The sequence below is a fragment of the Nematolebias whitei genome, chromosome 4, assembly GCF_014905685.2.
Source record: "Nematolebias whitei isolate Nwh7 chromosome 4, NemWhi1, whole genome shotgun sequence".
NCBI lineage: Eukaryota > Metazoa > Chordata > Actinopteri > Cyprinodontiformes > Rivulidae > Nematolebias > Nematolebias whitei.
The window spans coordinates 24057039-24070333 of NC_056501.1; the positions used below are offsets into that span (position 1 = coordinate 24057039).

General features: G+C 41.6%; 1 protein-coding gene across 1 annotated transcript in view; it reads right to left on the reverse strand.

The window, feature by feature from the left end:
* The window catches only part of atp10b (ATPase phospholipid transporting 10B), a 27798-nt gene that overhangs the window by 10968 nt on the left and 3535 nt on the right, over positions 1 to 13295 (reverse strand). Inside the window, exons 2-13 of the mRNA XM_037675065.1 lie at positions 11894 to 12098; positions 11462 to 11547; positions 11053 to 11159; positions 8885 to 9016; positions 8541 to 8656; positions 8194 to 8446; positions 6765 to 6958; positions 5689 to 5856; positions 4044 to 4542; positions 1105 to 1205; positions 899 to 1025; positions 611 to 809 (exon numbers count right to left, since the gene is read on the reverse strand). Of these exons, the coding sequence (XP_037530993.1) occupies positions 611 to 809; positions 899 to 1025; positions 1105 to 1205; positions 4044 to 4542; positions 5689 to 5856; positions 6765 to 6958; positions 8194 to 8446; positions 8541 to 8656; positions 8885 to 9016; positions 11053 to 11159; positions 11462 to 11547; positions 11894 to 12098 (2187 nt within the window). The remainder of the gene's footprint in view (positions 1 to 610; positions 810 to 898; positions 1026 to 1104; positions 1206 to 4043; positions 4543 to 5688; positions 5857 to 6764; positions 6959 to 8193; positions 8447 to 8540; positions 8657 to 8884; positions 9017 to 11052; positions 11160 to 11461; positions 11548 to 11893; positions 12099 to 13295) is intronic.

The window sequence follows — 13295 nt, forward strand, 5'->3', positions numbered from 1 at the left end:
GTATCTGAGGCAGGCTTGAAACACAAGAGTCAGGGTGGCTTCTGGGTAATACCAGATGGCTAGGCCTCAGACTGACGAAGCCTCTTGGATGAGGGGCGAAACGTTTCTTTTTAACAAAAAAACGAAGTCCAGATGACATGATTCAACCTTTTTTGTTGTTATATACCTGGATGACTGAGAAAACAAACTTTGTGTTACTCTTAATTGTTTACTTTTCTACTAAATATTTATATGACATATAATTCTTTTTTTTTTTTTTGCTTTAAACACTAATAAGGATTCAAGGTTCTTTATTTGTCATTTGTCATGCCATGTGGTACATGTGGTGGAACAAAATTATGTACACAGGGTCCCAGTTACATCCAACAATAAAATATAAAATAAAAACAGTAATAAGATCTAAGATATGAACTAAGAAAAACATCAACTAAATATACACTAAGCACTAATAATGCACTTAGTTCAGCATCCAGACCATAAAACGCAAGAACATAACTTTTCCACATGCAACTCTCATTAAAATGCTGCGTAATAATTCAGCAATGTTCTTTTAAATGTTTCTTGTTGCAATAAAAAGGCAGCCTTGCAAACAGTGTTCGGTGAGGCAAACATCTGCCTCCTCACCTTGCTTTTACAGCTCATGTTAATCAACAGGTCGTCCTCCTCCAGTAGCCTGCAGGCATAGCCGATGTTGACGGCCGTCTCGGTCTTGTCACCTGTCAGCACCCACACATGGATCCCTGCCTCTCGTAGAGCCACAGTGGTGTCTGGGACGTTCTCCTGCAGACGGTCCTCGATTCCCGTTGCCCCTGCAGGAGGACGAGCACCCCAAGACAGGCAGAGTTCACACACAGATCTCATTATCTGCAATTCAAGTGGAGGGGATAATGTGCGTTACCTAGCAGGGTGAGGTTGGTCTCCATCTGCACAGCTGTGTCCATGATGAGCTCCTCCTTGTGGTCTATAGCAGCCTGAGCACTCTTTCTGTCCACTAACCAGCTTCTGTAATCGTCTTCACTCACAACCTGCCACAGAAGAAGAAACGCAGGATGAAACCAACATCTTGGTCTGCAGGACTGACGTTTCAGACTGATGAGATCATACCTTCTTTGCGATGCACAGAGTGCGGAGGCCCTCCTTAGCGTAGCAGTCAAGGTGACGTTGAGTATCTGATGCCATGTTTTTCTGATTCTGTCCCAGGTGTTCTGCCGGTAAAATAACACACATCTATTCAGACTGTGTCCATTTTAAATATGATGGGACCAGGTACAATGCAAAAATCTGACGTAATTACTTCTTTTTATATTGCTTCCTAGAAGATAGACTTTCTTGTACATTTCCTTGGGTTTTGTGAAGTTCTTTTAAAGTTTTTCTTTGAGTTTCAGCTTTGTTTTCAATTTAGCTTTTATTTATAAAGCCCTTTAGAACTCCTCAAAGGAACAAAGTGCTTTGCAGTGCAATCCAGTAAACCAAGTAAACTCATTCATTCAGTCAAAAAGGTAAAACAGGAATAAAAACGTAAAATTAACATCTAACGAGTTTCAAAAGCCAAGGAATAAAAATGAGTTTTAAGCGAACATTTAAAAGCAGCTGAAGAAGATCTTTGTCTAACATAAAAAGGCAAAAGTTTTGACCTCATTATCACAAAAGCACATTAGTCTCTGAGCTTACACCCAGTTTTTGGTCCAGTCAGGAGCAGCTGACTGGCTGACCTGGAGAGTGGGCAGGTAGGTAAGTGCGTAGCAGCTCAAAGAGAATAAATGTTAAATGGACTGTACTTATACTGTATAGCACCTTTCTATCTTATCAAGATACTCAAAGTGCTTTATAACACAATCTGTGTCCTCATTTACCCATTCATACAGCACTCTACTAGATCTGTACAGAGACTAATCAGTACTTTATCACATTCATACACCGATGGGACACACATCGGAGGTAATGAGGTGTTTCAGTATCTTGCCCAGGGACACTTCGGCATGTGACTGTTGGTGGAATCGAACCCCCAACTCTTGCATTGGAGGACGACTGCTCTAAGCACTTAGCCACAGCCGTCCCAATTAAAGTGGGGTACTGTATAACCATTTAAAGATTTATAAACTAAAAAATATTTTGAAATAGGTTCTAAAATGAATTATCAGTGTAGAGGTTTTAAAACAGGTGTGATGTGGTTCAATTTTCTTGTGCCAGTTAAAGGATGTGCTGCAGCATTTTGCATCATTAGTTTTCAATGAGCAACAACAGACACACTAACTCCAACATACAGTGTTACAGTAATCTAGCCAGGTTGTACTACAGGTGTGGATCAGTGCTTTAAAATAGCGGTGGCAAAATCTTTACCTTGGCCAGCTGCTTTGAATGAGCAGCCTTTAGCTGGTTGTCAAATCTAGGATTAGCATCAATTTTGACCTTTAAATCAAAATTAAGTTGACGATGTACTGAACAAGAGAACAAGACGTGAAGAAGCAGAAGCTGAAATATGACCAAAACCATCACTTCTTGTTTTCCTCGTTGAAATTTAGAAAATTTAAAAGAATCCAAGCCTAAATCTCATCAAGGAACTCAGGTGAGTGTCTGAGCAGAGGCAGATAAATCCGGCTGTCATCCATATAGAGGTGGAGAGGAATACAATGCTTCCTAAGGCCTAGAAATGTAGGTAAACATAGATGTTTAACAACCAATTAAAATACATCAAAATGCAGGAAATCACATCTACTTTATTCCAAATTTTCTGAGGGAGGACCCCCAGACCTGCCCCCGCCCACTACTTGTGTTCGAGCATCAATTGGTTTATAAAATTAAGCCCTGAGTTAAAGCCAAAACAAAAACTTTTTAAAACCCTAAGGAGTTACTGAACAAGACCACTTTGAAAACATTAAAAGAAAGTCTGACTGTTCAAAGAAGCCAAATAGTAGCTAAAAGTAGCAAAACATTAGCTAAAAGTGGTAAAAGGCTAGCTAAAAGTGAAGAAAGCAAAAGGCTAGCTATAAGCCAAAAGTTCATTCAGTCTTTATTTATACAGGTTAATCCAACTGAGCCTCAGAAAGACAAAAATAAAGCAAGTATACTGAAGCAGATTTCCAAGAGATAAATGTTTTTGATCATGTTGAAACAGAAAATGTATTTCTAAGGGGAAAATGTTTGAAAGTTAAATATTCAAAAAAAAAAAAAAATAAAGGTTACAAAAACCAAAAGTCACAGCACCAGTCTTCCAAGTGAGCTGAACATTTTGATGTGTGAATGGGTATAAACCATCCATCCATCCATTTTCTTTACCCGTTTGTTCCATTTTGGGTCACGGGGGTCGCTGGTGCCCATGTCCAGCAATCACTGTGCGAGGGGCGGGGTACACCCTGGACGGGTCGCAAGTCCATCACAGGGCCACATAGAGACAAACGAGACAAACAATCATTCACTCTCTCACTCACACCTAGGGACAATTTAGAGTTACCAATCAGCCTAACATGCATGTTTTTGGTCTGTGGGAGGAAACCGGAGCACCCGGAGAAAACCCACGCATGCACGGAGAGAACATGCAAACTCCACCCAGAAAGGCCCCTGGACCGGGGTTTGAACCAGGGACCTTCTCACTGAGAGGCAGCAGCTCTACCAGTTGCGCCACCGTGCTGCCCGGTATAAACCATATAATTATAAATAAAGTTGTGTTATGTTGTTATGTTGTGTTATGTTAAATAAAGTTATGATAAAGTTGTGATGCACTTGTGACCTGTCCAGGGTTTTCCCCCACCTCTCGCACAGTGATGGCTGGACATGGGCACCAGTGACCCCCACGATCCAGAAAGGAAGAAGCGGATAAAGATAAAAGATGGATGGATGGATGGAAGTTAGATTACCAAAAAATATTAAGAAAGAAAGAAGAAGAAACAACAAAGAGGAAAACAATAATGTGAGGCAATCACATCATTAGGGCTGGTTAAAAACTTTTGCACAGAGCAAATATTATCTCCTGTCTGACCTTTCAGCACAAATAATTTATTAAATTAGCACTAATTTAGTCTAGGTTTACTTTCACCAGTAGTTACCTGCGTATGGCGTTCCAAGCAGCTCCATGATGGCGTAATCCGCACCTTTAGTGTATAGCACACATTCTTTGGTGATTGGGTGTCGCACCATCACAGACATTCTCTTCCTGTTAGAGTCAAAGGTCAAGCTGTCCAGCACCTCAAAGTCTAGGACTTGTCCAGATGGGAGCCTCACAGTTACACTGTTAGGGGTGCGAGCCAGCAGGATGAACCCGTATGCCCTGGCTGCGTACACCAAGGCAGCCTCGTCTGGACTCTCTGCTTCGTAGTACAGATCCTCTGACCCCACTGTGGCTGCTGCTGCTGCAGGCCTGTCGCTCTGAGGCAGGCCATAGGTGTCTGTAGTGCTCTCCATCCTTACAGAGTCTACGACTGAGTCCTGGGACTGGGTGCGGTTTCTACCGGATTTGCCTTGGATGAATAAACTGGCTTTTTTTGCCAGACTGGATAATACTTCCAAAGGGTTAGTTGTCTGGGAGAAGCGTTGAAACACACTCGCCTAAAAGTAAATGTAAACATAGAGAAGGCATATTCAGTATAATGTAAAATCAAAACAAATTGACCCATTTTATCGACAAATGCGAAAAACGTCGGCAGCTGTTCTGGCCATCGTGAGGCTGCCCAGCTTGTGTAATGGAATGTGCCGTGCGGTGAGCACTCAGACTCTGAGAATCGCAGGCCACTTGCAGCTCCTGAAACTTGCTGGCGAGAACAAATCAGCCTTGGAGAAGCTACAAGCTCGGCCCGGCGGTGTTGATCACAAAAAAATTTGGCTGTTTAAAGTCGCCATTGAGCCATACCAGTGGAACTCTAAGGCAGACAGAAATCAAGCAGAGTCAGCCTGACCCAAAATAACTGTTGTTACCTGAATCTGGCTCCCCTGTGTCAACCTTGACATGGCCAACTATCTCAAACTCTCCTGGATGTTATGTGAACAAGAAGCTCTGCCCCCCCCCCCCCCCCCCCCCCACCACCGCCTACCCGCTCCCTTCCCAAGGACATCTGTGGACCTGTGTCAGAGCTGAGCCGGCTGATAGACATGGCTTCATCTCTTATTAGGACTATGGGGACTATCCGGCAATGTCCACAGACAAACTCACCACCTTTGTCAGACTTACTCATGCATATATATTGTAATGTCATCAATATGCTGCTATTTCTGTGCTGAGGCTTTTTTTTTTCAACTTTCACACTGTGTCCCATCTAGGACACAGTGTGAAATATGCTATTTATACATTCTCTTCCCTTGTGTTTCTCTTTTCTGAGTTAAATGAAAAGGGCAGCGCCTCGCCTCCCACGAGGCCACAGCCTCAGACACCTCCGTCTCCCCATGTCTGTTGGTTTGTGTTTTACTTGGACACGCTGTACTGAAATGTAATTTTGTTGTGATTCAGTGCAATGACAATAAAGCTGATTCTGATTCTGCTTTATCATGAGCTAAACCCATCACTGACAGCTTTGTCAAAAAGCATCTAATCTCTTACCTTTAACTAAAACTTCAAAAGGAAAAAAAAGATTTATTTTAGAAGAACGTAAATTTATAGGTTCAAGTAGATTTACGGAGCTGCTGCAAGTTTTAAGAGGACAAATATTTCAGCCATATTTTTCCCTCTTCATCTCCAGTCTCTTCTCACAGTAAACTCACCCTCCGTCTCCGAGCTGTTGTCATGGAAACCACCACCGTGTTGCAAATGGTGAGAGCCAGAAAGAAGTCCAGGTAAGGATCTATCTTCCGGCTGCCGCCTCTGCGGCTGCTGCTCTCCGCTCGGCTAATCTGCTGGACCAGGTTCTGGTCTGGAATCACCTCAGTTTCCTGATGAAGCAGAAGTTAATCAGTTTGTTAATTAAATACTGAATGTCTGTGCACAGACTCCGTTTCACCCACACAAAAAAGGTTCCCCTATAAGCTGACTTAATCAGAGAAAGTTTTATGGCTTTAACTTTTTGTTTGTCCTTTTCAAAATGTAGGGGTAAACGAAGGACAAGCAGGATGGGAGGATGTTTTTATCTCTGCAATCATTCTGCTCTGCTTGAGACGCAGCATGTGAGGGAATAAAATTGGGCTCTCTGCAGGCCTTTTCTGTCTCAGACTCAGCATCTCTGGGCTCCCTGCACAAAAATAGACAGTTACTGTACTGTATATCACAACAGTGCTGCATATCTATAGTGCACATTTACAGCTGATGTAACATCGATGATCTGTGCCAAGTGGTACTCGGTGTGACCATATGTCCTGTCACAGACACATGGGCAACGCTGAGCCATCGCTGACACCTAGCAGCTTGACCATCTGCGGCAGGGACTGGGACCATGAGGCCTTCGACTCGGGGATGAGTCAGATTTGTGTAAACAAAGAGACAGTCTGAGACAAATCATTTAATTTGAAATAGAAAAATGTATTTCTACTATAAAAATATGTACACCCTTTAAAAAACACACTACTATATACACAAGAAGTCATAAATTAAAGTTAGCCTGAGATGACTTTTGTGCAAAACCTTAATTAATGAACAATCAATTTTGGATTTATGTTTATTTGAATTAGTGAGAGCAGTGAAAAGAGAAACTAGAGCAGCCATCTTGGTGGGTTTGAATGGGACTCAAAGTCTTTATAAGCTGTATTATCTCTTGCTCAGTAATGTAGGATTTCAAATCACATATTTGTTGTCAGTAGTCATGACTGTGACATAAGGCAGATCCAGACTGAAGTGGTCATCATACCAGTAGACTGCTGAAGGCCACATCGCTCTGGGCCATTCCCACCGCTTTGCTTTTCCTCCAGCCGTGTTGATGTGTGTCCACAGGACTGGTGTCCTCAGCTTCCAAATACCAGCTGGTCCGAGGCTTCTGTAGACGATGGTTGAAGATGACTTCCTCCTCGGACTCAGGCTCATCAAGAACAGCAAGGCGAATGGCTGCAACAAACAAAAAATGAAAAATACATGTTGAGTATTAAGACTTTACTGTTAGTTTTCAAATACATAAATATATACAAGGAGACTCAAAAATATGTTAGCTTGGTGCCTGCTCTTGAATTTTACTCAATCTGTGGCTTCAAGTTCAAGAATCTTTATTATCCCCAAGGGGCAATTTGTTTCACAGTCAGTAGGCACACAAAACATCCATACTACAAGACATTAAGACATTAAGACATTAAAATAACAGTACAGAGATCATCGCGTTTGTTGAGAAGCCTGATCCCTACAGGGATGAATGAGTTTTTCAGTCTGTTTTTTCTACATCTGGGCTGCAGATACCTGTGTCCAGATGGAAGCAACCTGAACTCACCATGGAGTGGATGATCAGGATCTGCCAGAATCAACCAGGCCTTGTTCACTGACCTCACCTTGTGCAGGTCAGTGAGGTTCTGTAGGGCTATGCCAGCAGTTCTGCTGCACATCCTGACAATCTACAAGAGTTTGTTCTTGTTTTTTCATAAGTCCAAACCAACAGATGAAGCTGAAAGTTTAGGGAGACTCAACTTCATGTGACAATTTAAACATTAAAACTACTTTGTCCTTTTGGACTTGCACAGCTTGTGATGTTTTATGTCACACTAAGAACTAAAGTCAAACCAAAGGACACAACATCAATAACACATTTTAGGAAACACACAGAGAAAAAAAAAACAAATTAATTACAAAACAAATAAAAAAAATTAAAAGCATTTATAAAACAAGGCATTGCACTAAGTATTGAAGTAAAACAAAACATTACAGAAATACTGTGATACATTTGTAAGTAATACTCTGGGCTGCACCAGAAGTGCTACAGCCAGCTGCTACTGCTAGTGTCTGTGCTCGCTAACAACCACTGACTTCTACGTAAATAATCATGCAATGTAAAATTAACAGTGATGGAAATAAACACGAAACAGCATCTGCATCTATCTGCTTTGGTCTTGGCCCCTCTTGCACTAGCAATTAGCTCGTCAGTCAGTGTACGAGTGAGGTGCATACTGTATTATTCTGTATAAGATCTTGACTCTTTTTTTAAAATCTGGATTATTTTAATGGTGGAGTGGCATCATAATCCCGGAGGAATGCCGTCTCCTCGTGCACTTTATTACCCATGCATCTTCGAGAAGACAATAAAAGCTGGGTTTGACTTGGTGCATCAGGTGCTTGTGTACCTGAATCATCTCATTTACCATTTTCTTTGTGTGCAAACTCCGTGCCCATGATGGAGCATCGGCGGAACACCATCTTGTTCTCCGTGAGGGTGCCCGTCTTGTCGGAGAAGATGTAGTCGATCTGCCCGAGGTCCTCTGTGATGTTCAGAGCTCGACACTGCATGCGGCTGTCTGTCTCCTCGTCGTACAGGTCAATGTCATTAATGATGAAGAAGATCTGACCAATCTTCACCAGCTCAATGGACAAGTAGAGGGAGATGGGTATCAGGATCTGTGAGAAGGGAAGAGTTCCGCAGAGGTGCCAAAAATACATTAGTTCAAAACATTCAAAGTATTCAAAGACCTATCATTGACGTTACTGTCACCTGCAGAAGGATGATCATGGTGAAGAACATGTGGAAACTAGCTAGGCTGTTGCTTCTGCTGTCAGGGAGCAGGTACAGGGGTGCACCAATCAGTGACTCAAGCCATATGTAGTGACCTGCGTGTATGAAAACAGCAGGATTATTCACACTGACTGTCAGGCAGACAAAAAATATATTTTTGCAACCACACTAGCTCCCCCCACTCCTCTTTTTGCTCGTTTGAGCCTGTGGCCAAAAGTGAGTCTTTCTCTCTTAATTGAAACTCTAATGGCCGCCAATTATAAATGGACATGAGTCAGTTTGTGCAGTGACTCCACCGTAAAGTGATGCAATTTATTACTGACCTACTGATCCGATGAGACACATGGCGAAGAGAAGAATGACGCAGAAGAAGACATCTATGTTTAGCTTTCGCTCCAGTTTGCTGCGCTTGGATCTCGACCCGCTGTTGTTGAGCATGGACTTGGTTTCATGACCTTGAAAAGTACATAAAGACAGTGGTGTATTCATGTAGTTACAGAACAAAACAATCTAAATCACATCTTCAAACATCAAAGTTCATGTTCAATAATCCAGGTTAAAAAAAGTCCATCAACGTTAAGTCAGGTCCTCCGGACGGTTTCTTTTTTGCTGAAACGTTTCGTCTTTCATCCAAAGGACTTCATCAGACCGAGGAGCCACAACAAACTCAGTCCCATGAGTGGCTCACTCACATAGTGGGCCAACCAGTTAATTCAATTCAATTTCAATTCAATTTATTAATTCAGTTTTATGGTGATGAGATGGTTTCTGGAGTCCATCCTCTCTCCCATCGATTCCTCTGAGGCAGCCATAGCCAAAGTGGTAGCTTTCCATACCACTTTGGCTATGGCTTCCTCAGAGAAGTCAACACGGGAGAGGGTTGACTCCAGAAACCATCTTATCACCATAAAACAGAATTAATAAATTGAACTGAAACTGAATTTAATTAATTGATTGGCCCACTATGTGAGTAATCCACTCATGGAACTGAGTTTGTTGTGGTTTCTCGGACTGAAGAAGTCCTTTGGATGAAAGACGAAATGTTTCAACAAAAAAGAAAATGTCCGTAGGACGTGACTTAACTTTGTTGGGCATACAGTATCTTCAAACATGGCCTAATTTTGGATCATGTAGTACATGACTTACAAAAAATATTTACGCATGTTAGCATGTTAGCATGTTAGCAACAAATGCTTCAAATCACCAAAATACAAAACAGGTAGCGCTGCTCTTCACTAAATACAATGGTTTAAAAGTAACACTAGCTGAAAAAATATAAATAAATAGAAACGTGTACAAAGAAAAACTCAAGTATAATGAACTGTTGTAAAAAAAATATTTAAAAAATGGTCACTTTTGGTGCAGTCCATTTTTACTCAAAAGTTGGAATTTCCAACTTCCTGGTCAAAGAAATTCATCTGTTACGTCTCTTGGAAGTAAAATTTTAGGTTCAGGAAATTTAAGAACCCCGACTAACCCTAATGTCAAACTCTTAAATGGCTGCCTTGTACATGAAAAGCAATGATAACTCTTTACTTTCAACTCCTTCAACGTAGAATTCTTGTCTGAAACACTGTTTAGCTTCTGTCTCCTTGAGGCCTCCCTCCTTCTAGCCCCTGTCTGGTTTGATTAGTGAGCTGACTGATCAACTAATCGAATCTAAAGCAGCTGCCCAGTCTTTGTTGAACATAGCTATGTAACAGGGGCAATGTACTGTATGTGTTAAGAGGGATACATATACGAATAAGAACCTGAGCTACAAAAAAAATGGGCATTTCAGGCAGCTGTCTGTTAGAAAAACATTTTTCTGCTTTGTAACTGTTGAGACAAATGTGTATTTTCATGCATTCATCAGGTGTTATCTGTGTTCTACTTAAGAAGTAGATTTAGACATTATACTCTGTCTTATTTATTGACTGTGATTGTGAACGATAAACGGTCCTATGCAATCATTTTTACTGTGACCAGTCAGAGAGGAACAGAAAGAACTGGTTGTTTTGATATCCTCAAGGGTTGATTGATGTGTTATTGATATGATATTGATATGATAGAGTTGATATGATATGGTGACGTGTCTCAGGCAGAGTCCTAGACTCAGATCCACTCCTTCCTGTCTGCAGCGGACCTTTTGATGACGACTCGGACATGGAGGGCAGGAGCTGAGGCCTGGGCTGGAAGATTATTCTATAATTTGTCCAGTCCAGAGAGTTAGAGCAGGTCAGGGTTTCACATGGATGAGAACACTGATAGAGTGTAATCTTGTAATTGTATGTTCTGTGAATTGTTGGACTGCTCTCCAAAGCTTTGTACATAAATCTGATGAAATACACCTTGGTTTGTTTTGGGAATCTCCGTTTTTCCACGACAGTAACTTTGCTAACTTTTTATCTATGTAAGAAAGTTCATACAACTAGGTGAAGCAAAAACCAGAAGTACATCCATTTTCCTAAAACAGTTCAAGGTGAACGCAGTGGCTCAGTGGAGAAAATACCTGCGTACACCACAAATCCAACGGTGTGGTCCGTGTTTCTCATTGTGCAGCCTCGCAGCAGCAAACTCTCGATGCCAGCGCCCAACTTCTCCTTATTGGGTTTCTCTCTGCAGCAAGAGAGAATGAGAATCCCTTTTACTGTCAGATCTTGTTAGATTTTCATTATTGCTGACGTAGTCCCCATTAGCAATTCTCTTGCTTTATGACCATAGATGGACGGCAGGAGAGGAGCGCCTGTTAGAGCTGTGGTGCCTGAGGACATCGATTACAGTCTATTACAGCCCTGATAATGTCTGCTAGCACTGGAAGCTCCTGTGAGTGGGTTTGAATTAATTTTGCCAGGCTGTTTTAAAAGGCTCTGAGGAATTTTGGGGTGGAGATCCGTGTTAGCGGGGTGTTTGATACTTACACATAACACTTGAAATGATTCAGGTTATTGTTGGGTTTTTCACACACCACAGTGCTGCTGAAGCTCTCAGGTTCAAATCCACGATCCTGGTGAATTATAAGAAACTTCATCACCATGTGACTGGAAACATTTTTCATCCGACTCAACCTGAACTTCATGAATGATTTGGCAATTTTTGCATTCAAGAAACTCAGCTGTAGTCTAAATATGAAACATTGGAGTATGTGGACAAACAGGTATGTTCTTCTGACAGTCGTCCCACTCTCTGACTTGATGACAGGCTCTGGATGTAATGTCAGAACACGTCAGCTGTTCGCTTAGAAAGATTTGCACGTTGAAAACAAGAGGTAGGACAAAGATACAGAAACCTGCCACCACAGAAAATTTAAAACAAGAACAACAAAAGGCATTGCAGATTCCTCAGTCCCTCACCGTTGTGCAAAGTCCAGACACGATTGTCCTCTGCTTTAAGTTGGTTTCTCCGTCCAGATTGGCCGTCTCGATGTGGCACACACCGTTTGGGTCCGACGAATAGAGGAGAAGGAGGTCTGCAGGGACGATCTCGTTGCAAACCACCTTCACAAAGTCTCCCACCCGCACATCCTTCCATCGTCTCTCCATGAACCGTTTCGCCTTCCTGCGATCAGCGAAGCCAAACACGAACCATCACGTTTCCTTTTCCAGATGTTTGTCTCGCTTGCTCATTGGTGGGTCTGATTCACTTTAAATGGATCAAAACTGAACCACAGCACCTGGAGTTCATGAACAATCAATACAAACTGAAAAGGTGAAAAGGGTCAGGGCTGTTGTTTTTAGAAGGTGGCCCAGGTGAATTTATTTAGCTTTAGAACAGAGAGACTTCAGCGAAAGATACTGAAAGGAAAAATGTTTGACAGATCAATCATCCAGGTTGATTAATCACAAAAAAGGGTTCAGTCTTGTCATATAGACAAATTTCTTTTTTGTGAGATATGGACAAGTTTGTCCAGGTGACATGATTTAACCCTTTTTTGTGATACTGAAAGGAACTCTTGTGAAACAGGTCTGTTCCCAGACCTTCCAGAGAGCCTCTTGCGTGATGATTAAAACCAGCAATTCAAGTCGGTCAAGCAGCCGTGACAAGGAGCAGAAAGTATGTTGCTCTGCATGTAGGACCTGACGGGCTAGCTGCTTCTTAGCACCACACCTTGCTGCAAACAAAACTAGGAGGAAATGTAGCTTATGCTCATAGGCTGCATAAATATGTTTTTATTCAGGCACACGTCTGTGCATCAGACTGACTCTGGACTTACTCTAGAGTTGCATTTGTTCCTGCTTTGCCTAGACTATCATCTCAATAAAAACAGAAAGTTTTAAGATCATCTTATTATCTTAAAACTGACCTAAAACATTTGATTGTTATACATGACAATGGATTGATTGTTTTGGACGGGTGGGCCCTGTTTGCATGTGTTTAAAGTCTACTTCTGAGATTCCAACAGCAGCTTGGCTTGAAACACAGCAATGAAGGCTACGTATGGGACAGATGTGGTTGGCAGGCCACAGACTGAAGAAGTCCTCCAAATGCGAGACAAAATGTTTATCACTTAAAGAAACGGGTCCAGATGACATGATTTACCGTTTTTGTTGTTATCATCTTATTATGTTTGTTATTTAGTTGCTTTCTTGCAAGAAATATAGAAAAAGTCCTCCAAGTTATGCACTAAATTCATGTTTTGAAGCGACTGCCAGTAGCTAACCATAATTAGCTTAGCATTTAGTCTGGGGAAATGGCTATACATATATAAATACAGGATATATATATATATATATATATATATATATATATATATAT